This window comes from Protopterus annectens, chromosome 10.part0 (assembly GCF_019279795.1).
Source record: "Protopterus annectens isolate FY-2018-M chromosome 10.part0, PAN1.0, whole genome shotgun sequence".
Classification (NCBI taxonomy): domain Eukaryota; kingdom Metazoa; phylum Chordata; order Ceratodontiformes; family Protopteridae; genus Protopterus; species Protopterus annectens.
Window position 1 is genome coordinate 1,429,397,059 of NC_056744.1, and position 23,126 is coordinate 1,429,420,184.

At 41.1% G+C, this 23,126-nt stretch overlaps 1 protein-coding gene across 1 annotated transcript in view; it reads right to left on the bottom strand.

The window, feature by feature from the left end:
• Window positions 1–23,126, bottom strand: part of DDX59 (DEAD-box helicase 59) — a 257,991-nt gene that overhangs the window by 204,697 nt on the left and 30,168 nt on the right. Inside the window, exon 2 of the mRNA XM_044086047.1 lies at window positions 19,062–19,229. Coding sequence (XP_043941982.1) covers window positions 19,062–19,229 — 168 coding nt within the window. The remainder of the gene's footprint in view (window positions 1–19,061; window positions 19,230–23,126) is intronic.

Here is a 23,126-nt window from a genome sequence, read left to right on the forward strand (position 1 = left end):
ATGGGATTTTAGAAAATAGAAGGTGCAAATTACATAGCAATAAATGGAATTGGTGGCAATACATCCAAAATAATGTCCAGGAGAAGGACTGAAATTTAAGGAAAGGCAGGAAGTAAGCAATTTATATAATGCTGGAGTGAATGAAAATTACTAAAAATGTATTCTGCATGAAAATAAAAGAAATGCTAGTATGGTTTGTTTTCCTGTCTAGTACTGTAAGTGTAATATGTTACTTTTAATTAGAAGTTATGTACTTGCCATAACTTGGAATCTGTTTTGTCCATTTTCATCCTTCCTCACAAATGGTATTGGATCTAACTTGGCCACATACCGAAGACTTCGGATCCAATTCTCAAGCTCCTCCCTCTATCCATAATGCTCTATTCTCTCCTCAACTCCTCGGACTGAGTTTGCTGCTTAATCACCTAATTCATAACAGAGATAGATAAAGATATAAGAAAATGTTAGGGCTCAAACCTGGAACTGAAAGGCTCCAATAAGGTTTAACAAGTACTTCTAGGCGAGACAAAGTTGGGGGGTGGATGGGTGGGAAAGTGAGGAAGAATGAAAATAGATAATACAGATGCCAAGTTATGTTAAGTACATAACTTCTAAATCTGATGTTTTTCCTTTTCATTCTTCCCCACAAATGGGGCAGAATCCCAACTAATTAGCCTTTGGAAGGCCCTCATGGAAGGACATGCCAGAGGACTGACAACCCCAAAAGAAGCTCTGCTTCTGGAAACTATGCTCAATTTGTAATGTGTAACAAAGGTGTGAGTCTTTGACCAAGTGTCTGCAGCACAAATATCATCAATGGAAGTCCTTGATGAAAAGGTAGATGATGGAGCCATAGACTGAGTGGAATAAGCTCTAGGGGGTCGTGGTAAATCTAATCTCTTTTGAGAATAAATAAATGAAATCCAATCAGTAATCCATTTGACCAGTATAAGTTTAGACACTGTTTGAACCAAGTGGCTATGGGAAAAGGATACAAACAGCTGATCAGATTTCCTGAACTGTTTTGTTCTGTGAAGCTAAAAATTTAACTGTCTTTGCACATCAAGGAGCTGAAGCATGTATTCGCCCTTACTTGTAAATTTTGGAAGGAAGACTGGCAATTAGATGGACTAGTTAATGTTTTATTTTATTTATTTACTTTAATTTATTTTACTTTACATTTGTTGACCGCAAAAGTCCGACTGGAACGAGGTCCATTTACAGCGGTGTCCCAGGGAGAAAAGCTCCACTATTAAACAATATGTACAGTGGGATTTTTTACAATACAAGATATTTCATACAAGAAGAACACGATTACAGTGGTTTGTTTCAGTTAACAAAAGGACTCCATCGTAACAATACAGTCATCAGAGACATCACATAAGACAGTATAAATAGACAATATTTTGTGCCAAGTAAGTTTAAGTGTGACCAGAGGAAGGCCCCGTATGGCAGTTTTGAGGAGTTCTTAGTACTGTAATATAGAGACAGTAAGCAGAGTATAGAGGAAGGTAGGAAGTATTTGAGGAGAGCAGGAAAGCATTTATGTGATGCAAGGACAGAGGTGCGATTTGAGTGATTTTTTGAAGAGTGAGATAGATGGTGCTGAGGAAATATTCTGGGGGAGGTTATTCCACATTTTTGCTGTGGTACGAGAGAAAAGAGCTTTTCCTGCAGTGTTGTTGGCATGAGTTATACGCAAAAGGGTTTTGTTGGATGAGCGGAGTGGATGGTTTGCTGAGTATTTGTTCAGTAGTTGGTTTAGGGCTGGAGTCTTGTGGGGATTCTTTAGGATGTTATAGGTGAGGACTAGTTGGTGGTAACTAATTAAATGAGGAAATTCTAACCACTGTAGCTCTTTTAGAACAAGGCAATGATGACTTCTAAAAGCAGAGTTATTGGCGAATTTAGCAGTCTTATTGTAACATGACTAGTTTGTTCATGTCTGTTTTCCTAATGTGGGTTAGGATTGGAAATGCATACATTAGGGTAGACAGAAGGTGGGTTTGGGCTAGGGTGACCCGTGCTTGGTCTGTTAGGAAGTGTTTGTGTTTATATAGGGTTCCTAATTTTTTATGTATTTTTTTAATGGTTTGAGAGATATGGACATCGAAGTGAAGATCTTTATCTATTTCAATGCCAAGGAGTTTTGTATGGAGGGAGGGGGATATTGTAGTGCCATTTTTGGAAGTGACAGTGAAGGAACGAGGTGTGGGTCTGTATTTGTTCGGGGTGAATAGGAGTAATTTGGTCTTGTTGGGGTTAAGAATCAGTTGGATATCAGTAATCCATTTTTCAACGGAGTTGAAGGATTCCTGGGTAAGGTTTTGAAGAGTGGTTAGGGATGGGGCTGAGCAGATTAAGGTGGAGTCATCTGTGTACTGTATAAGTGATGCATGCAGTGTGGAGGTGTGTAGTCTGTTGGTGAAAATAGTGAATAGTAATGGGCCCAGTACTGAGCCTTGTGGAACACCTATGGTGGATGACAGTAAAGGTGATAGTACTCCTTGCCATTTGACTGATTGTTTCCTATCAGAGATGTAGTTTTTGAACCAAGCAGTTGTAGAGGGGGCAAAGGACATTGACGATAGAGTGTCTAGAAGTAGGTTATGTGAGACCATGTCAAATGCCTTAGAGAGATCTAAAAATATGGCAGATACAAAGTTGTTGTTATTTCTAAGATGGTTAACCTGGTTAGTGAAAGACAGAAGAGCAGTAGTTGTACTATGGTTTGGGCGGAAGCCGTGCTGAGTTGAGGAGAGGAGATTATGTGAGGTTAGGAAATGCATCACTTGGGTATGAATACATTTTTCAAGGAGTTTGGACATGGGGGATAGGATAGCAATGGGGCGGTAGTTTGATAGCTCATAGGAGTTGCCACCTTTGTGTAGGGGGATAATATGTGATACTTTCCATAGTTGAGGGATGTAAGCTTCTTTTATGGAGCGGTTAATCAGAATTGAGACAGGGTAGGCTAGGGATTCAGCTGCTAGTTTTAGGAAATTAGTGGGTAAGCCATCAGCTGCAAGAGTGGTAGGTTTTAGTTTTGAGAGTAGTTTTTTGACTATGGAGGCTGGTACAGACAAGAGAGTAAATGACGGTATATTATTGTGATCCTTAGTGGGGGTGGATAGAGGTTTATTGCTGGATAGCTGGGTAGATAGTGTTAGAATAGAGTCTGTGAAGTGATGGTTGAATTGAGAAGCTATGCTGACATTAGTGGTGTTTGTATTGGGAGCTGGGGTGGTAGTTTTGCCGGGTTTTAGAAGGGAATTGATAGCCTGCCAGAACTTTTGGGGGGGTTTGGAATGTTTGTTTTGGGGATTTAGGAAGTAGCTTTGTTTATCTAGCTTCGTTTGTCTTTTGGCTTGATTACGAAGTTGTTGATAGTTCTGTCTATTTAAGCTAGTGTTGTTCTTTTTCCAGATCTTCCAGGCATTATCTCTGGCTTTTAGTAAGCCTTTTGTGGTCCTAATCAGCCAAGGGGCATAGTTTACTTTGGTTCTAAGTTTTCTAATCGGAGCTACTGTATTAAGAACATTCATAAAAGTACTACTGAAAAGTTGAACTGCTTGGTCTAGTGCTAGAGTATGTAATGGTTGCCAATTACATTGTTGTAATATACTGTTAAGAATTTGTGGATTTACCTTGTGCTCATCTCTACTTTCCTTATACAGTATGGGTTTGGGTATGATTAACTTTTTACGAAGAAGGAAAGTGGGGCAGTGATCGCTGAGTGCATCAGGTAGGCAGCCCACGTGATAATTTTGATTAGGGAAGTTTACTAAAGTCCAATCTATAACTGACTGTTTCTGGGATTTTTTTGTCCACTCTGGTGGGTTCTTGGATTAGTTGAGAGAATCTGAATAAGTTAATATGGTTTGTGGGATTGCCAGAATTGCAGGATTGCCAGTCTAGATTTAGGTCTCCTAACAGGATAGTTTCTTGTGGCAGGTTGGTTGTAGCCCATTGTAAGATTTCCTCTATTGTTGCTGAGTTATTTCCAGGAGGGATATAACTGCAAAGGATGTTAATTCTCTTTTTGTTTTTTAGAGATAGAACTGAGCCTAATGTTTCAGCATTTTGGAATTTGGGAAGTGGGGTTTGCAGAGGCTGGAGGTTGAGTGCAATTTTAAATAGAATAGCAACTCCGCCTCCCTTTCTAGCATCTCTGTCTAGTCTTAGGATGTTATAGCCTGGTGGGAGAATTTCTTCATTTTGGGTGGACGGTTTTAGCCAGGTTTCAGTAATAGTTAGTAAATCTGGGGAGTAGTGGGCTATGAATGTGTGTAGGTCATGCAATTTGTTAGATATGCTTCTTGAGTTTAGGTTAATAATAAGTAGGTCTGATGTCTGTTTGTGTGAGAGAATGTTGTTGCATGGACCTGGGTTGAGGTGCATGCCTCCTGAGATTAGCAAACATTTTCTGTAGAATAGTTTGAGTTTTATAGCATGTGCTTGGTCTATATTTGCTCTAGGTAGTGTTTGTTTTCTGAGAGGCTGAGTGGTGGGTGTTTTGTATATATAATGTTATTCTCAGTCGCCACTTTACGAAGAAAGGAAGGATTGGTTCGTAGAGATACCCTGTCCTTATGAAAAATAATGTAAGTAGGCTTAGTTGATAGGGCCTGAAGCTCAGAATTCTTTTTGCCAAAGTAATAGCAATTAGAAAGATAGTTTTCCAAGAAAGAAACTTCATATCGCACTTGTCTGCCGGCTCAAAGGGTTTCCGAGTCAAACCCTGAAGAACCACAGTAAGGTCTCAAAGAGGAGAAGGGTTCTTTCATTGGGGGTTCTGATGAGAAATACTACCTTCATGAAGGTTTTACACAATCTGGATGAAGCCAGAGAAAGGGATTGGTTTCCAGAATGGAAATTAAAGATAGTTGCCAACTGAAGCTTAGTAGTACAAAAACTAGTCTCTTCTTTAAAAAGAGTTGTTAGGAGAAGAAGAATGGTCAGAATAGGTATTGGAAAAGGATGAATATTTTGGTTGGAAGCCCAAACAGAAAATCTTTTCCATTTGCTTCTTAGATTATATTGGTAGAAGCCTTCTGGGAGGCCAAGAAAATCTCGCAAACTGGAGAAGCAAGCCTGGACTGTCTATTATTGGAAGTGGAGAAACCATGTTGTCCGACTGTGGACATGGAGACTGGGGTGCCGAGTTCTCGATGGATGGGACAGGACATCTTGAGTGGGTTCTAGTATCTCATCTCAAGTGAGACCAGAGGAAGGGGAATCATGTCTGTCGAGACCAGAAAGGGGTAATGAGGATGACTGAACTCTTCAGCCTGCTTGCTTTCTGTAAGAACTTTGGAATCAGAGGAAGAGGAGGGTAAGCATACAGAAGATCTGGGAGCCAATTGTGAATCAAAGAATCTCTCAGTGACTCTCCCAGAGGGGGGATCAGAGCAAAATACTTGTTCCACTTGTTGTTGAGAGGTGAGACAAATAGGTCATAGCAAGGATGGCCCCAGTGTCTGAAGATCATATTTGTTACTGACTGATTGAGAGATCATTTGTCAGGCATCAGAATGGACCTGCTGCGCCTGTCTGCTAGTGCAATGGTTTTCCCCGGAAAGTGCATTGCAATGAGAAAGTGGTCTGAAGCGATTAGCCATTCTTAAACCTTTATGGTCTCTCTGCACAAGGGATAAGACCGGGTTCCTTCTTGATTGCTGATGTACCAGACTACTGAAATTTTGCTTGTTTGAACTGCAACAGTCCCTAGAGGAAGAACATCCTGAAATCCTTGAGCACTAGGACTGCTCTCATCTCTAGGACACTAATACGCAACTTGGTCTCCAGAGGAGATCACGTGCCTTGGACAATCTTTCCCAAGAAATGCTCCCCCCACCCCAGCTGGGAAGCGTCCATGGTCACTGTGGCAACTGGGGATGGAAGGGTAAACGGTTTGCCCAAAAACAGGTCGTCAGACTGAATCCCCCAGTGAATACAATGTTTGCAGATTGGGATGAGTCTTATGGGAAACGACAGGGGCTGGTAAAGTATGGATCACTGTACCACCAATGTCCATTGAAGGATTTGCATAAAGAATCTTGCTTGAGGAACTACAAGTATGGCACCTGACATCAACCCAAGAGCTTGTAGTACCAATTATACTGGAGGAGACAGGTGAGGTAGTAAAGCCCAAACTTGATGTCTCAAAATGTGATGCAATGGAGAGGTACGGATGCCACCTGAGTTGTAGTACTCAAGAGAGTTCCTTTAAATTCCAGGGTCTGTAACAGGACTAGGTTCGACTTGGTATGATTTACTGAAATGCCTAAGGTACTGGAAACCTGGTGCAAGTAATCCCTGACTTGTAGAAGTTGATGCCTAGATGGGGCGGTGAGGAGCCATTCATCGAGATACGCAAACACCTGCAATCTCTTGAGTCTCAAATGAGGTGCCACGACTGCCATGCATTTGGTAAACACCCTGAGGGCTGTGGTGAGTCCAAAGAGCAGTACTCTGAATTGTTAATGACTGGCTCCCAGTCAAAAGTGTTGATGTCTCCTAGATCACCTATTTTTATGTAACAGCAGACATCCTGGATATCTATAGAACACATCCAATTATTGAAGAAAAGGCAGGATGGACAGAAATGTAACCATTTAGAACTTCATCTTCTTTACATAGCGGTTTGAGTTGCTTAGATCCAAAATGGGTCTTAGGTCCCCTGTTTTCTTTGGGACTAAAAATAAACGGGAGTAAGTTTTGACTCCTATCTGGTCAAGTAAGACCTCCTCGATGACTCTTTTCTGGAACAGCTTTTGTATTTCTATTGCTGCATCTCCCATCTTTCTGGGTGGGATGTCGTGAAGATTCCTCTTTTGGACATGAGATGGAAGGAAAAATGGTAAGTAGTAACCTCTGGATATGATTTTTTGCACCCATGAATTCTTTGTGTTATCTGTCCAGGCGTCTAGGTGCAAAGAGAAATGACACCAAACTACCTCCAGAGGCAAACAACTGGGCAATGCTTCAGGGGCGCTGATACAGCCTATCGGAGAAGGAATCTCTGAAGCCCTGATTCTGTGAGCCACCTCTGCCTCTAGGATGTCTTCCAGTGAAATTTCCTCCTCTACCCCTGGAGGAATTATCCTCACGTGAACACTGGAAAGGTCCAAGAGATTTTCCAAACCACATCTTCTTACCATCTTGTTGGTTTTTATAAAAAGTCCATTGAGGGAAAGAAAACTTGATTCCTATGACAGAGTCTTTTCTTCTTGTTCATTGTGGATAAGTGTGTCTTTAACTGATGGCCTGAACAAGGAAGAGCCATCCATGGGGGCACTGACAAAGGGCATCTTGAAGGGCTCTGCAAAATCGCACAGCCTTATCCAAGCATGTCTCCTAATGGCCATGCCATGCAGCACGTGAGGCACCTTTCGCCGAATGGGAGATCAGCCAGTTGTGAGAAAGTCTTTTTAAGATCCTCTGCAGACATGGACTTTTATCTGACAGTTCCTTCTTCAAATCTCTTTGTAGCCATGTGAAGTGTGCCATGTAGTTTAATGACCTCAGGGCGAATGTAGCTGAGGCATACAATCACTCCCCAAATCTGTCCACTGCTCTGGGCTCCCTGTTCGGTGGATGGATGAGGAGCTTTGTTCAGCCAGCTCCTTCTTGGTGGCTGTCACCACCACTATAGCATCAACTGGGACTCCCTTGCTAAAGTGGGGTCTGTCAGCAGGGGGAACAGAAATTTGTCTGGGAGCTTGGGGATAGGTTCGACAATGTCTGGTTCCTTCCAAGCCCATCGGGAAATCAAGTCAATGAGTTCATCTGCCGGGGGGACCCCAAGACACAGTAGTCCAGAACTGAAAGCCTCCAGGAGCCCTGATTCTTCAGGAAAAGGAGACTGGGAAGACCAACCACACTTCTGTTCGAGGATTTTGATGATATCTCCAAAGGAGATGTCATTGGATGGCAATCAGGGGAAACCTTCTCCCTCATCAAAATCAGTGTCTTCCATGACAGATTCCATGGGCGAGTCTGTGTGTCTCCTCTTACATGTCCTCTTCTGAGGAACCCCCTCCATGGGGTGTTTAGGAGAGGTATCAGAGAAGGGGGGAAATTCCTCTAGGGGATCAGTCTGGAGGCTTCCTAGAACTGGCTGTCCCTGTGGAACAGGTCTGATGGGCTCAGAGTTCAAAACCAAAGATGGAAGATGGGAAGGATCTGAGATAGGAGAGGACGGTTCACTGTGCAGAGAGAAAGCCCTTTCTACCATCGTGAATGCTGACTGACCAGAGGAAACATCCCTCCCCCCCAGAGCCAAAGCCTCTGAGGAAGAAAGGTCGGGGCCACCCCCGGCTACAAGCCTCATGGAGAGAACTGGATCAGAGCTGTCCAGGTCACAGACTCCATGGGGAAGGAATGGATCCTACAATGTTGGGGCTGAACCCAACCCCTTGGACTTGGGGCCGACCTCTCAGATCCAAGACATGCTCTGATATGAGGGAATCAGAGCAGAACCAGTCGGGGACATCACTGGAATCGAAGAAGGCACTTTCCTTGGATCCAGTGCTAAACCTCTCTGGGATCTCCGATCCTGGGACTCCGAAACCACCTGCCAGATCAGAGAAAGAGAGAGAATGGGCTTAGCAGGTGCACTCACAGATCCATGAGGGGACGCAGCTGGTAGGACCCCATCTGGATCTGAATCTGAGCCTTGAGAAACTTCCACATCATCCTATCCACAACCGCCTCTGTCAAATTCCTCAAAGACCTAGAAGATGCTGTGGAAGATGAGTGTTTCCTCGGGGTTTAAAACAGCTGAGTCAGTAGGGAGGGAGAAACAGGTTTCAGAGCATATTCTGTAGTACGACTTCTGCGTGTTGAACTTGTTGTCAGATCAGATGACTTAGAATCTGAGGAAGAGGAAGAAGGTGAAGAGGAAGAAGGTAAAGCAGAAATCACAACAAGAGCTGTACCTGTCAGATCTGATGAAGACTTTGGATCCGAAAGCATTCCAAGAGAATTTGGATCAGAGGTGGTTGGATCTGAAATATTCCTACTCTTCACTAGCCCTTAGGGACCTCTAAGGAAATCTTTTTCTGGAGTCCAAAGAAACTTGTTTGAGTGTTTTGAAGGGGTTTGAACCCCAGAAGAAGCAAGTAGCAAGCCTGTAATATTAGTTTATTACACCTATCCGACAAAGCCCTTGGATTAAAAGTGGCACAAATGGGTCAAAATGGTCAGCTCCCATGCAAAAGATGCACTTCCTGTGAGTACCTGAGTTCGGGGTCTTATGCCCAAAAGAAGTGCACTTTCTGAAACCAGTTGGTTTATCTGACATGTTGGTGAGAAAGAAACACAGCGTAACCTAAAAGGAAAAAGGTTAACAATTACAGGATATTAAATAAACAGTGTTTTGTTCTCTCTCTGTCGAGAAAACGAGAACCTAGTCAAGAAAAATGAACAACTAAAAGGGATAAGAAAAGGAATAAAAAGGAAATGATTCAGAACAGAATAAGTAAGAAAGAGAAACCCTAAAGCCAGGAACAACTACAGAGGGAGGAAATGGAAAGCAGCAGCTGGAAGTTCTGAGAGAGAGAAACAGGAAAGCAAAACACTTCTTACTAAGCAACCTCCGTCTCACCACAAAGGCGACATATGAAATCTGAGCAGTTGAGGTGAGAATAGAGTATTATTGGTAGAGGGAGAAGCTTGAGAATTGGATCCGAAGTGTTCTGTATGCGGTGGAGTCAGATCTGATCTCATTTGTGAGGAACAATGAAAACGGACATCATCAGATAATTGTGTTTAATAAAGATGTATTTAAAATTTAAAAGAATTATCTTGGCTTTGCACAGAAGGAGTCTTCTGAAGAAACTTTAGGATCAAGGAAATGGAGAAAAGGGCAAAGAAGTCCAGGAATACATTTCTGGGTGAGTACATCTCTGGGACCCCCCCCCACGAGAATTAACAAAAATTATGTTGCTGCACTTTTTATTTACTGGGCATGTAAATAAACTGCAGGAAGGCTTCTCCCAGTGAAGGAACAATTTCCTCAGTAAACAGTGTCTGAGATACAACTGGTGCAGTATCAATAGACAAAAGTTGAGCTGATCCACTAAGCAGTGGGCCTTCCCCTAAATGTGACTGCTGTCAGAAAGTAATTCATGTATTCTGCTCATTCCTAAACACTTATGGCCTCCTGACTTCATTTAAAGGCATATTTGTGGATTTCTCCCTGGTTACCAATATGCCATATGTGACAGACCGGGTACTGGCCTTCAATCCCACCCCACTGTTATCAAATAACATGCCAGAGGAATTGGGTCTGAATTTCCTCACTAACACAAAATACTCTGAAGAGCAAATGCACGCCACTGGCACCTATTATGTATACAAGGGATGACTGGCCTGAAAAGATTTTAACAAATGGGCACTCCTGCCTGTAGTTAAAAGTGACACTTGTCACACCTAAATAAGCTTTACACTGCCACCTACAGAGCAAAGCTATAACCACAACTCCCCAGGATTTTGCCCAACATAGTCTGAGCTAGTGGAAACTTGCCTATAATGACTGATTGAGTGATTGAGACTTAACTAAACCACATTCCCAAGCTCATACACGCACAATGTTGACCAGGTTGGGCTACTGATAACTCTACAGTGACAGTACTCCCTTCCCTATATTCATCATAGTTACTGCCACCAATTAGGATAACAATACCTCATTTACTGAATAATTTTCAAAACAGCTAATATTAAATCATAATGGCTTTTAATAAACAATCACTCTCCAAAATGTTAGATACTAATAGTCACACCAATGTTGTGAACCTACCTGTCACTGACAAAATAAGACATCAGCCAAATACTTTTATGAATAAACAAATGAAAACTATTCACTTTTAAAAGATCCAGTCATACATGCAATAAAGTATTGCAGACGTACAGGGAAAATAAAGCATTTAATATAGACAGACTGATAAAAAAAGCTATACTTCATCATCTATTGTTGTTACTTCCAATTACTTATTGCAGCTGACTGAAGCATTGGGATTAAAATAGTGCTCACCAAGTCTATGATACAGAAAACATTGGTTTAAATTTCTCCAAAAATTATAATGTTGTGAGTGCAGTAACAGCTGCAGGCAAACAGAAGGAAAAGAGCAGCAGCTCTGGTTTACTATATTCCATACTCCATGAAGGTTATGTTTTCAAGTCCAAGTAACAGTCTCACTCAAAAATTTGGAAAAAGGACAGAAGGAGGTCTGGTTTCAAAAAAAAAAAAAAAAAAAAAAAAAAAAAAGAACACTCCACAGAAGTTAAATTTTCATGTCCAAACAACAGTCTAACACAAGCAGAAAGTGAAGTATAGCAGCTCTGGTTCAGGGTGGACAGCAAGACTTCAAAGATGAATAGAATCTATTTTTTGTTCTAAAACAAGCTGCTATATAATAGGTGAAGTACTGCATCTTGCAAAGGAAAACACTGAACACGGCAAAGGTAAAAAAAAATCCACTGCATTAAAGGAAAACAGTTCTAATTTCTGCACATCTAATGAAATAGACTGGAAAAATTAAACTGAGAAAAACAAAAACTATACACAATTTTAAACCCAGGAAATCACATATCCTCTGAAACATGATGGTGTGTACAGCAATATTACTTCAAGAAAGAGAGTCCCGAAATGCATGCAAACAGAAGATGATGGCTCTAATTTCCAAAAGATTTAAGTGCACAATGACCTCTGTGATCACACAATTTGGATTGGCTGCCCTTGAAAATGCCACCCCACTAAAAGAATAAACATCTGTGGTGACTGCCACAGTTAGAATGGGAGCGCAAAAGGGTATGCAGAGAGAAAGGTTGGCTTTATGCAGCCAATTAAGAAGACCTTTGCATTTCTTGGACATTTCGACTGGAAGTATCATGGGATCTAAAAGTTGATCGTATTGAAGCTTCAAGGTCCACTCTAATACTCTAATGCAAAATCTGACATTGGAAACAATGCAAATCATGGGCACCATGAATCCCAGAGCCCACTGGCAACCAGCAGCTGGAGACATCTAGTTAGGAATAATCTGCAGACTGTATTTTTAAGAAAGGCTTGAAAACACAGAATGTACAAAAAGCACCTAATGAATGTGAGCATCTGCACTGTAATGAACAGTGACTTCATAGTATTTGCTATGATTTGCAAGGCCTGGAACAAAGTAAGTTTCTATCAGAGTGAACTGTTGGGTTGACTAGAGGTCAGCCATCTAAAAAACATTGATGCTTTGCAGCTTCTAGTTAACTACAATAATAGATATGTACTTGGTGCCTTAATGAGTCCAAATGAAAGAGTCAAGAACTGGTAATGATTGTCCCTACACCAAAGAAAAAAATCTCCTGGATTCCTGAGCACTTCTGACATACAGACAGGCTTTCTGAAGGTCCAAACAACAAATCAAGTTTCCTACAGATCATCATCTTTCCTTCAGCTTCTCCCACTAGGGGATTGCCACAGCGGATCATCTGTTTCCATTTCTTTCTCTCCTCTGCATCTTGCTCTGTCACACCAACCACCTGCATGTCCTCTCTCAACATAGCCCTAAACCTTATCTTAGGCATTCAACTTTTCTTCTTGCCTGGCAGCTCCATCCTTAGCATCCTTCTCCCAATAGACCCAGCATCCCTCCTCAGCACATGTTCAAACCAATGCAATCTCACCTCTCTGGCTTTGTCTCCAAACCGTGCAACCTGAGCTGACCCTCTAATATACTAATTTCGAATCCTGTCTGTCCTTGTCACACCCAATGAAAATCTTAACATTGTTAACTCTGCCACCTCTAGCTCTGATGCCTGTCTTTTAATCAGTGCCACCATCTCCAACCAATGTAGCATAGCTGGTCTCACTCCCATCCTTTAGACCTTCACTCTTACTGGTAGCCATCTGTCACAAATCACTGCTGACATTCTTCTCCACCCTGCCTGCACTCACTTCTTCACCTCTCTTCCACACTCACCATTACTCTGAACTGTTGATCCCAAATATTTAATCTCATCCATCTTTGCCAACAGTATTCCCTGCATCCTCACCATTCCTCTGTCCTGCCTCTCATTCACACACATACACTCTTAGTCCTACTGACCTGCATTCCTCTCCTCTCTAGAGCATATCTCCGCCTCTCCAGAGTCTCCTCGACCTGTTCCTTACTCTCACTACAAATCACAATGTCATCCGCAAACATCATAGTCCAAGGGGACTCCTTTCTGATCTTGTCTGTCAACCTGTCCATCACCACTGCAAATAAGAAAGGGCTCAGATGATCCTTGATGTAATCCCACCTCCACCTTGAACGCATTTGTCACTTCTACCACAGACCTCGCCACTATCCCACTGCCCTTGTACATATCCTGTACCACTCTTACACACTTCTCTGCCACTCCAGGCTTCCTCATACAATATCACAACTCCTCTCTAGGCACCCTGTCATATGGTTTCTCTAAGTCCACAAAGACACAATGCATCTCCTTCTGACATTCTCTATACTTCTCCATCAACACCCTCAGAGCAAACATTGCATCTGTTTGCTCTTTCCCAGCATGAAACACTACTGCTGCTCAATAATCATCACCACGCTTCTTAACCTAGCTTTCACTATTTTTTTTGATAACGTCATGCTGTGGCTCATCAATTTTATCCCTCTGTAGTTACTCAAACTCTGCACATCACCCTTATTCTTAAAAATCTGTACCAATACATTTCTTCTCCACTCCTCAGGCATCCTCTCACTTTCCAAGATTTCATTTAACAGTCTGATTAGAAACCTCAGTCCCATCTCTCAAACACTTCACTTCCTCCTTGCTAATCTGTTGCACTTCCAGATTCACTATCCCCACATCATCCAACCTTCTCTCTCTCTCTCTCTCATTCTCTTCATTCATCACCCCTCAAAGTACTCTTTCCATCTGCTCAACACACTCTCCTCACTTTGTGAGTACGTTTCCCTCGTTATCCTTTATCACCTTCACCTGCTACACATCTTTCCCAGCTTGGTCCCTCTGTCTAGTCAATTGGTACAGGTCCTTTTCTCCCTCGTTAGTGTCCAACCTTTCATATAACTCACCATATGCCTCATCCTTAGCTTTCTCCACCTCTCTCTTCACCATACGCCTCATCTCCTTGTACACCTGTCTACTTTCTTCATCTCTCTGACAATCCCACTTCTTCTTTGCCAACCTCTTCCTCTGTATACTCTCCTGCACTTTCTCATTCCACCACCAAGTCTCCTTGTCCTCCTTCCTCTATCCAGATGTCACACCAAGCACCTTTCTAGCTGTCTCCCTTACCACCTCTGCTGTGGCTGGCCAGCTATCTGGTAACTCTTTACTGCCTCGAAGTACCTATCATAACTTTTCCCTGAACTCCTCCTTACAGTTATCCTATTTTAACTTCCACCATTTGATCCTTGGCACTGTTCTCACTCGTTCTTAACCCGGGCCTGGAACAATATAGTATGGAAATCTGTACTGTTGTCCGCATATTTGAGCTGACAAAAATTTTACACAGATTGCCCTTCTTGACATAACCCTCCCCATTTATCTAGGTTTGGGACCGGGATGAAGAAATACATGGCCATGCAAAGTGATGTGTACTTTTTCTTCTTTTGGAATAAAAATGAATCTTGAGTAAAAGCCTACCACTTTCTGCTTGGGTTGAGAGCGACTTCATAAATATCTGTCTTTCTTTGAAGAACGCTGGGAGAACTCTTGTTCTTGAAGATGCAGCCTTCTTTAGCTTGCAGCAAAAAAAAAAAAATCTGGAGAATGGCCCTAACTCACACAACACTGCGGGTATAGGAGAGAGGCCTGGCAACCTGTAAAAGTTTCAGATGGCAGCTTTATACCTGCTGGTGATAAAGATGAAACACCAAATCCCAAATCAGGGTCACCAGAATACAAAGGATAATTTGAAAAAAAAAATTACTCAAATAAATAAACCAAGTTTTTCTTTACTCCTACATTTGGTTGTCTGATTAAAATCACTGAGAATTCACAGCTGTAGGAGCTATGGGATGTACCTAAACAGAAAAGCACTGTGTGATTCTACTGGTGGGTAGAATGGCCCTATCACAGGCACACCTCGTGGAAAGTTTGTTGAGATGTTGCATATGCCTGGTCAGGTACATAAGGTCAAAGTCTTCATGGGAGAAAGAGGAGTTTCTGAATGAAAAAATTATCAAGTGAAACGTACTAAGAAAATGAAGAGAAGCAAAGTGCAAAAGAAGTATAAAAAGTTTCTACTCACTCCTCTTCGTAACACTTACAAATTTTGCCCAGTACTGATAAAATCAGCCTAGAGTAATTTTTTTCTACAAAATATGAAGTAAGCCAAAGTGACGAACCCAGGACCCTGTGCAATAGAGTCAGAGCAATTGCACCACTAAGCCATACCAGAGGCAGGCATGCATGGTGTATGACAGTAAGGGGGGGGAAGTTGCTGGTAGCATTGTAAAATTTTACATACCAAGTGTTCCTATCATCCACAGCACCAGGCCTGCTGATTATAAAAGATGGTCACCCTCTTGTCAGAGCTATACCTTATTTATAACTGTTACATGTTACTCTAATATGTATCCTTACTATATCCTTATGTCACAGCCACAAGAAATGCTGTGTACATTTGAATTTTGCTTGCTTTTACAATGTTGATCAACAGGTTTGGTCTTAAAGCATTTGCTATTCCTTGCACTTACTAACAGTAGCCAGCCTTTTACACCAATGCTAAAAAAAACACACACGCATTCTATTCTTGGAATACATTAGATGTGCCAAGTGGACGAACTGCTCAGGATCATGCCAAATTTTAGATATTTAAATAAATGACTATATTTTTTCATTAATTGCAATTATTAAATATGCTCATGTCTGCAAGAACTCGTTAGAAAAGTAAAAAAAGGTAAGATAATAAGGATGAAGATACTCACCCCCTCATCAGAAGCATGCCAAGCAAAAAAGTGCTGGAGTGTGATTCAGCACTGGTGCTAGAGCTTGCCTAATCCTGGAATTTACCAAAGTCATGAACTCATGTTTCTATTCAGTGTAACATTATACATTCTACATTAATGCTCTTATTTTGCTTTAGATAGTCTATTGTTAATGGTGTATGGTGTTACCAAAAAATCAAAGCTGCCACGATTGTTACTAGGCTAACAACCCAGGGGACACTTTCTAAGCCTAACCAAATTTTCCCAAAGGAATAATGACAAACTGTATCCAAATATGACACTGAGGTCCAGGCATTTATAAGCTGTTAATTTCCTATCCCCAATCCACTGGTCTAGGTTGCACTTAAATTGGGCAATGGAAAAACTCAGCTTCACATGGAAGGGAAGACTGTTCCATAGGAGGGACAATCTCTGGGACACAGTCTCTCCAGCATGTTCTGTTTTAAAGTCAAATACAAAATTTAAGCCTCTAGACCTTGTACTTCTGCTACTGTCTGACTTCCCAATATGGAGGAGATTCACAAGTGTGGGGTTTGTGGATGCCTTGTAAGCCAGGGATAGATCTTCAGGGATCTACAGGAGACTGAGTACAGGTAAAAGGCTTTAAGGTGCTCTGCATAAGGCAGGTCTGTTATACCTTGTATTCTTTTTGTAAGGAACCTGTGAGGTCACTCTAGTTGCTGCATATGGGGCAGAGTACAGTGGGATAATGACCTATTTGGACCTAGATGTCATGCCTTTACTTAAATATTGCACAATGCAAAAAGATTTCCTCACCACTGTGACCACGTGGTGGTCAAAGGTAAAGCTAATGTCTATGTGAGTACTCAAATCCCTGACCATTGATTTGATTCTTAGGGGCATATTATCAATATGGTAATTAGATGGGATGGTTGACTTCCCAAAGGGAACAATTATGCTTTTCTTAGCACTGAGTTTAAGACAACGACTTTGGCACCGTTTGTTAGTCAGAGATATGCCTTCTTGAAGAATGCTAGTGTCTGCAGGGGAGTCGATGACAAACCTCAGCTTACAATCATCTGCAAACTTAGTTAGCCACAAACCTTCAGCATTTCCTTCCATTTCAGAGAAATAGATGGCAAAAAGGGGCAGGCCCAGTACTAAGCCCTGGAGGACTGTGCTAGTGACTGGCCTCTTGGTAGAACTGGCCTCACCTCTTTTGACCTCCTGGGTCCTATCAGTGATCCATTTAGCTATCTACTGGGTGATAAAAAAGATTTATACCTGAAGTAGTGAGCTTGTTTATACTGCCTGAGTGGGGTACTGTATCAAAAGCCTTAGCCAAGGTAAGCTGTGTGCACATTCTTGCCATCATCCATTGCTTTGGTGACCCTCTCAAAAAAAGTCCTCCAGATTTAATAGGGATGACTTTCCTTTAACAATGTAGAATTGTGATTATATGAGTGACTCATAAATAAGAATTTCTTCTACTTTGTCACAAAGCTTCTGATTCCTCTTATACGGTCACTTCCGTTGTGAGAACACTATGTGGTTGTTGTTTGTCTTTCGGCTTTTCCCGGTTAGGGGTCGCCATAGCGGAACTCCGGTCCGCTAATGATTGGCAGTAGATGAGAACACTATGTAGTATGATATTTTATTAGTGATTCTCATGTTTTTGCATTTCTTTTACCCCAGGCCTCTGCTGTAAATGGGTTCTACCTAGATGACCCTATTAATCAACAATAAATCAGTCAATAAAAAGACAAAATCCACTGCAAGATAAAGAAATGTGCTTATATACAGTTAAGGTAATCAAAATGGGTTTGATAAAATAAATTGAAGAATTGTGAAAAGGTAGCCAGTATAAAAGTTCCAGCAGTACTCAGAAACATCATGCTGTATTACTTGGTGAGACATCAATGTTTTAGGATGTTTGCATGGTAATGGTACAGACATAAAGAACTGCTGAGTTAATTATAAAATGTAAGTGATACAATTTACTTCACAGGTTTAACTTGAAAAAGCATTTCTGTTTAACATCTATATTACAGTGTATAAAGCAGTGTTGACAGTCCTTTAGCAGTACATCAGGCTGTTTCTCTAAGAATACAAAGGTACAATATATTTTTGCAAGGATGGTGTGACATGGACTAATAGCAAACTATTAAGTTACATTGCAGAAGCCAAATGCTGTTATGCACCTAGAGGCAAGAATCTCAGTCAGGAAACAGAAATTCCTAATAAGCAGTGTCACTCCTATGCAACCAGCTGACCCCATGCACTCATTGATATTTCCAAAAGGAATGTGTAAACTAATCAGAAAACGCACACAAAATATTCAGATGTGCAGAGTAGCCGAAATATGCTGACAATGTATGCCTGACACAGAGAGGAGATTAAAACAACAGGAGTGAAACACCAGCCAAGTACACACCTATGAACCTACGAGTCCCTTGGCTAACAAAGAAAATGAAGGATATAATATTAAGTGCAATACCTTTTGGTATCGAAACAAAAAAAAAGTAAGTCTGTAGTACAAGAGCTCATGACAAAATATAAAAATGATAAATGTATAACATTTTAAGATAAAGAAAACAAAGAGCTTACATCTTGCATCCAATACATTTTTTCTGCAGATGTAAAACTATCTTTTCCAGCACTGCAGCTCATCTGTGCACGTGTGCATAGCTGAATAACTGTATCTTTCAGCAGAATATTTGTACATTAACATGAAATCATTTCACAGCTATGGACAGAGGATGTGAAGTACAGGGTGGATAAGTAAGTTTGACTTTTACCTCTCAATACATGTGTGCAGACACAAACGTATGCCCAAACAACAACACAGGGATTTCATCTCTCAAAGCTAACAACCATGGTCACACCCCTACCTAAGGTCACTTCCTAGATCACAGCAGTGTACCAAGAACTGTAAATCTGGTCCTTTCTTACCACTGATGATTAGTGCTAACTTTGGAAGTCCTACAGTTGTGCTAATAAGCAGGCTGCTCTGATGTACAATGTTGCTGTGACTTTTAATCATTAGGAACATAACAGTGTTCTATAAAACCTCATTAGCCTCAAAAAGAGCATTTGGAAGTGAGTGGCACATCTATCATCCTCCCCCCATTTCACTCTTACCTTAATACTCTGCTGCAGACGATGAAGCTGAGGTGGTAGCGGCATCCCTCCAACCAAAAGAGCTGTCCTCATATTTGGAACACCAAGCATTAACTCCTTAGCCTGCTTCTCAATCTGAATAGCAAGCTCTCTTGTTGGTGTCAAAATAAGTGCTGCTGGTGCTTCTTTCTGGAAAAAAAATGACACCAACTCCTAAATACATGAATCTTAGCCACATTTTTTAAGTTACAGAAAAGAGTAGTAACATTCAAAGCACCCATTTTTTAGAGAACAGCCCAATGATAACAGTTCATTGAAAAAAATGACTTAGACCGGGGAAAGACTTAAATGCTCTCCATACTAAGGTTTGCTTTATAACAGATTAACTTTGCAATTATCAGTATAATGGGCCTCTGCTGAGGTTCCACAGAAAGTGGCACCTCAAAGAAAATGAAAGTGAGAAAAAAGTAGACAAGTTGCCATTCCAGAACTGTAACTTCCTACTCCCTGGTTACTAGGGGAGTAAGAAATAACACAGGAAAAACGCACTCTACCCCTATACAACCCCATCCCCAGCTGTTGCTAGTGCCAACCAGTATTATGTCTGCTTGGAAAATTGAATTCCTTGACAACATGCCTGGAAAGACCATTTCCCCTTGTATGTCTGGTAAAAGTTAGGGGACTGTGACCAGCAAGTGGTCAGTCAATGAAATGGTGTGAGCAAAAGGAAAAAGCATGGTAAAATAAAACAAAATGTATCCTCTGGGAGAAATTAAAAAGCTAAACACCTGTTATAATGGCATACAGGTATTGCAACCACTTTTTGCCAGTTAACTGTAGTATGAATGAACACTTTTGTGAAAACAGAGAAGACATTTTTACACTATACCAAACACGCAGAACTACTGTCACTCAAGGTACCTCTGACCTGGACAAAAAACATTACTCTTCTGTTATCTGTGATCAAGACATAAAAGTATTAATAACTTCAGTGAGAAAAGTCCATGAATTATTCTATTTTTCCTAGTGCACTGGAGTGTTTGTATTACTGTTTTATGTCATTCTGCTGTGCCCCTTCCAATGGCAAATAGAGTAACCCACGATCATATCCTACTTCATTCAAAAGTCCTAAGACTTCTTTACTACCAGCTTTCCTCAACCTTTGTTCTATTCTTCCAATCAAGTCTCTGGCAAACAATATAAAATGTATATACAGCAGTTAAATTAATAACAACAATAAAAAAACAACACCTACTGTCTGTGCCAGTAATATGTTCCCGACCTGCCCTTATAAAGTAAGAAAGTTAGCATGCACTTTCTGAGGGATACAAAATCTGAAACTCAAATGTATGTCACTATTTTGTGATTTCAATCCTCAGTGATTTGTAAGAAATCCACAGACTTTTATGAGGAACAGACCAAACATATGAGGCAGAAATCTGGACTTTCTGTGAAAATCTGGACAGTTGAGAGCCACGAAGGTGAGTGTAAACATTACAGACTGTGTTATACTGTCTTTCTGTCAGTGCTTACTAAGTGCTTTACAGCTTTTAAAAGGTAAGAAAACACTTAGCTCTTTTTAAGTAACCAGTAGTACATGGATAAAGATAAAGTTCCATGCACTACAAAGAATTAGGATTAGGTCTCTGATTATAACCTGCTTTTTATGGATCTGAAACACGGATGCCAATATTCTCCTTTTGAGCTTCACTCGAGGCAAATTTCTTTGCGTCTGTGCTACAAACACATAATAAAGCAGGTTATGAATGGTGACATGTTCATAATCCTCTATATTAAACAGTATCCGAAAAGAATATGTCTAACAGTTAAATATAATTTACCACTGCAAATAACAGTTAAAGATAATTTGTTTCTGTCTGCATATTCACTACACTAAATTAATTCTGCACATACTACCCCAAGAATAGCCTTAAACTGTCAAATCATTATCATACTCGTTTCACCTTCATCACCATGCTGTCCACTGGATAAAATGAGGCCTCTAGTGACAGTGCAAACACCATAGTGAACATTAGCCGGATGTAGCCCCCATTCAGCATTACTTACAATAAAATAAAAAATTAGGTTCTCACCAGAATGTTCCATCTGTGTTGCCCATTTCCATTCTTCCTCAACTGTTGGGTTCGGATCTGACCCTCAGATCTGACTCAGCCAATCCTTCCAGATTACAGAATTCTTGAACTCTCGAGCTCCTCCCTTTACCCACAATGCCCCACCAACCTAACATACCTCAGATCTACTTTACTGCCCATATGACTGACAAAGCAGTACAAAATAAGAAAAGAATGGAAGCTGGAGCTCAAACAAGGAATATACTTTAATCTGATACTCTTCAATTTCACCAGATTTAGAAAAAGGAGAGGGTTAAGTGGGTAGAAAGGTGAGGAAGAATGAAAATGGACAACACAGATGGAACATTATGGTGAGTACATAATATTTAACCTGATGTCCATTTTCATTCATTCCTCAACTGTTGGGACAGAGTCCCCAGCTATCTAAATCCCGGGTGGACTCTAAGGAAGGATATTCCAAGAGTACCTCCAAGCCAAAGGCTGCTCTTTCCCTAGAGACCAGATCCAGTTTGTAATAAGCAATAAAGATATGAGGATTAGCCCAAGTTGCAGCGGGACAAATATAATCCAAGGAAGTTCTGAACAAAAAGGCTAATGAAGTCGCCGGAGACCTGGTGGATTGGGCTCTGAGTTGTTTTTGCAAAGGTAAGCCCACTTTTTGATAAACAAAGGTAATGAAATCAGTTAATCATTTGACCAGAGTAACTTTAGATACTGGTATGCCGAGTTTAGAATCACAAAAGGAAACAATCACTCGGACTTTCTCAGATCCTTTGTTCTGTGAAGGTAGAAACTCAATTGTCTCTGAACATCTAACAAATGTAATAAACACTTGCCTTTGTTTGAAAAATTTGTAAAGAACACTGAAAAATTAATGACCTGATTAATATTTGACTCAGAAACCACTTTTGGTAAAAACGGAAGGATTGGTCTGTAGAGAAACCCTATTCTTGTGAAAAACTAAGGAGGCTCAAAGGACTATGCTTGAAGTTCAGACCCTCATCTGGCAGATGTAACAGCAACTAAGAAAACAGTTTTCCAGGTCAAACATTTTTGAATAGATTTAGCCAAAGGTTCAAAGGGAGGTTGAGTCAATGTTTAAATCCAAAGGAGGGGTAGGATCCAGTAAAATAGGTCTAAGTGAAAAGGTTTCCCTTAGAAAGGCTTTGCAAAGCTTAGATGAAGCTATAGCCAGCTACAGACCCCCCCTCCATGACTGAGGACACCAACTCCTCCTATCTGGACCTACTTGACTCCATCAAGATACCCCCTAACACCCTGATACTTGGTGACTTCAACTACTCTACTATAGACTGGGTGAACTATTCCTGCACTAATGCACTCACCCAACGATTCCTTGACTTCATCAATTCTAACAAACTAGTCCAGCTCGTCTTATCCCCCACAAGAGGAGATAACATTCTGGACTTGGTTCTCACCAACATGGGTGACCACTGCGCCATTCCCATAGTATGTTCCTCCTTGGTGAGATCAGATCATCAATCTGTGTCATTCAAAGTTTCTATTCCACGCAATCCCCCCATAACCAGGCTCAAAAACTTATCAAAAGCTGACTACAACCTCCTAAGGGAATGTATCAGTAGTTTCTTACCACTGCCCCCCTCAGAGGATGCAGACATCTATGCTGAACAGAGTGCAAATGCAGTATACAAGCACCTGTACAACTGCATGGACACAGACATACCCAAAAGAACTAAAGCCTGCTCCTGAAGGAAACACAAACCTGTCCGGTGGACATCCTCTGTCAACAGGCTTTACAGCAAAAGGAATAAACTGTTGTCCAAGGGTAAAAAGGAACAAATTCCAAATTGGAAAAACTTCCTCCTCAGCCTCAACAAGCAAATTAGATCAATAGTGAAAATCTACAAGCCAATTATGAATTGAAACTAGCCTCCAAAAGAAAGGGAAACCACAAAGCCTTCTTCAGTTACATCAGCAACCTCCACGGCAAAGCCCAGGTTTGTTCTGAATT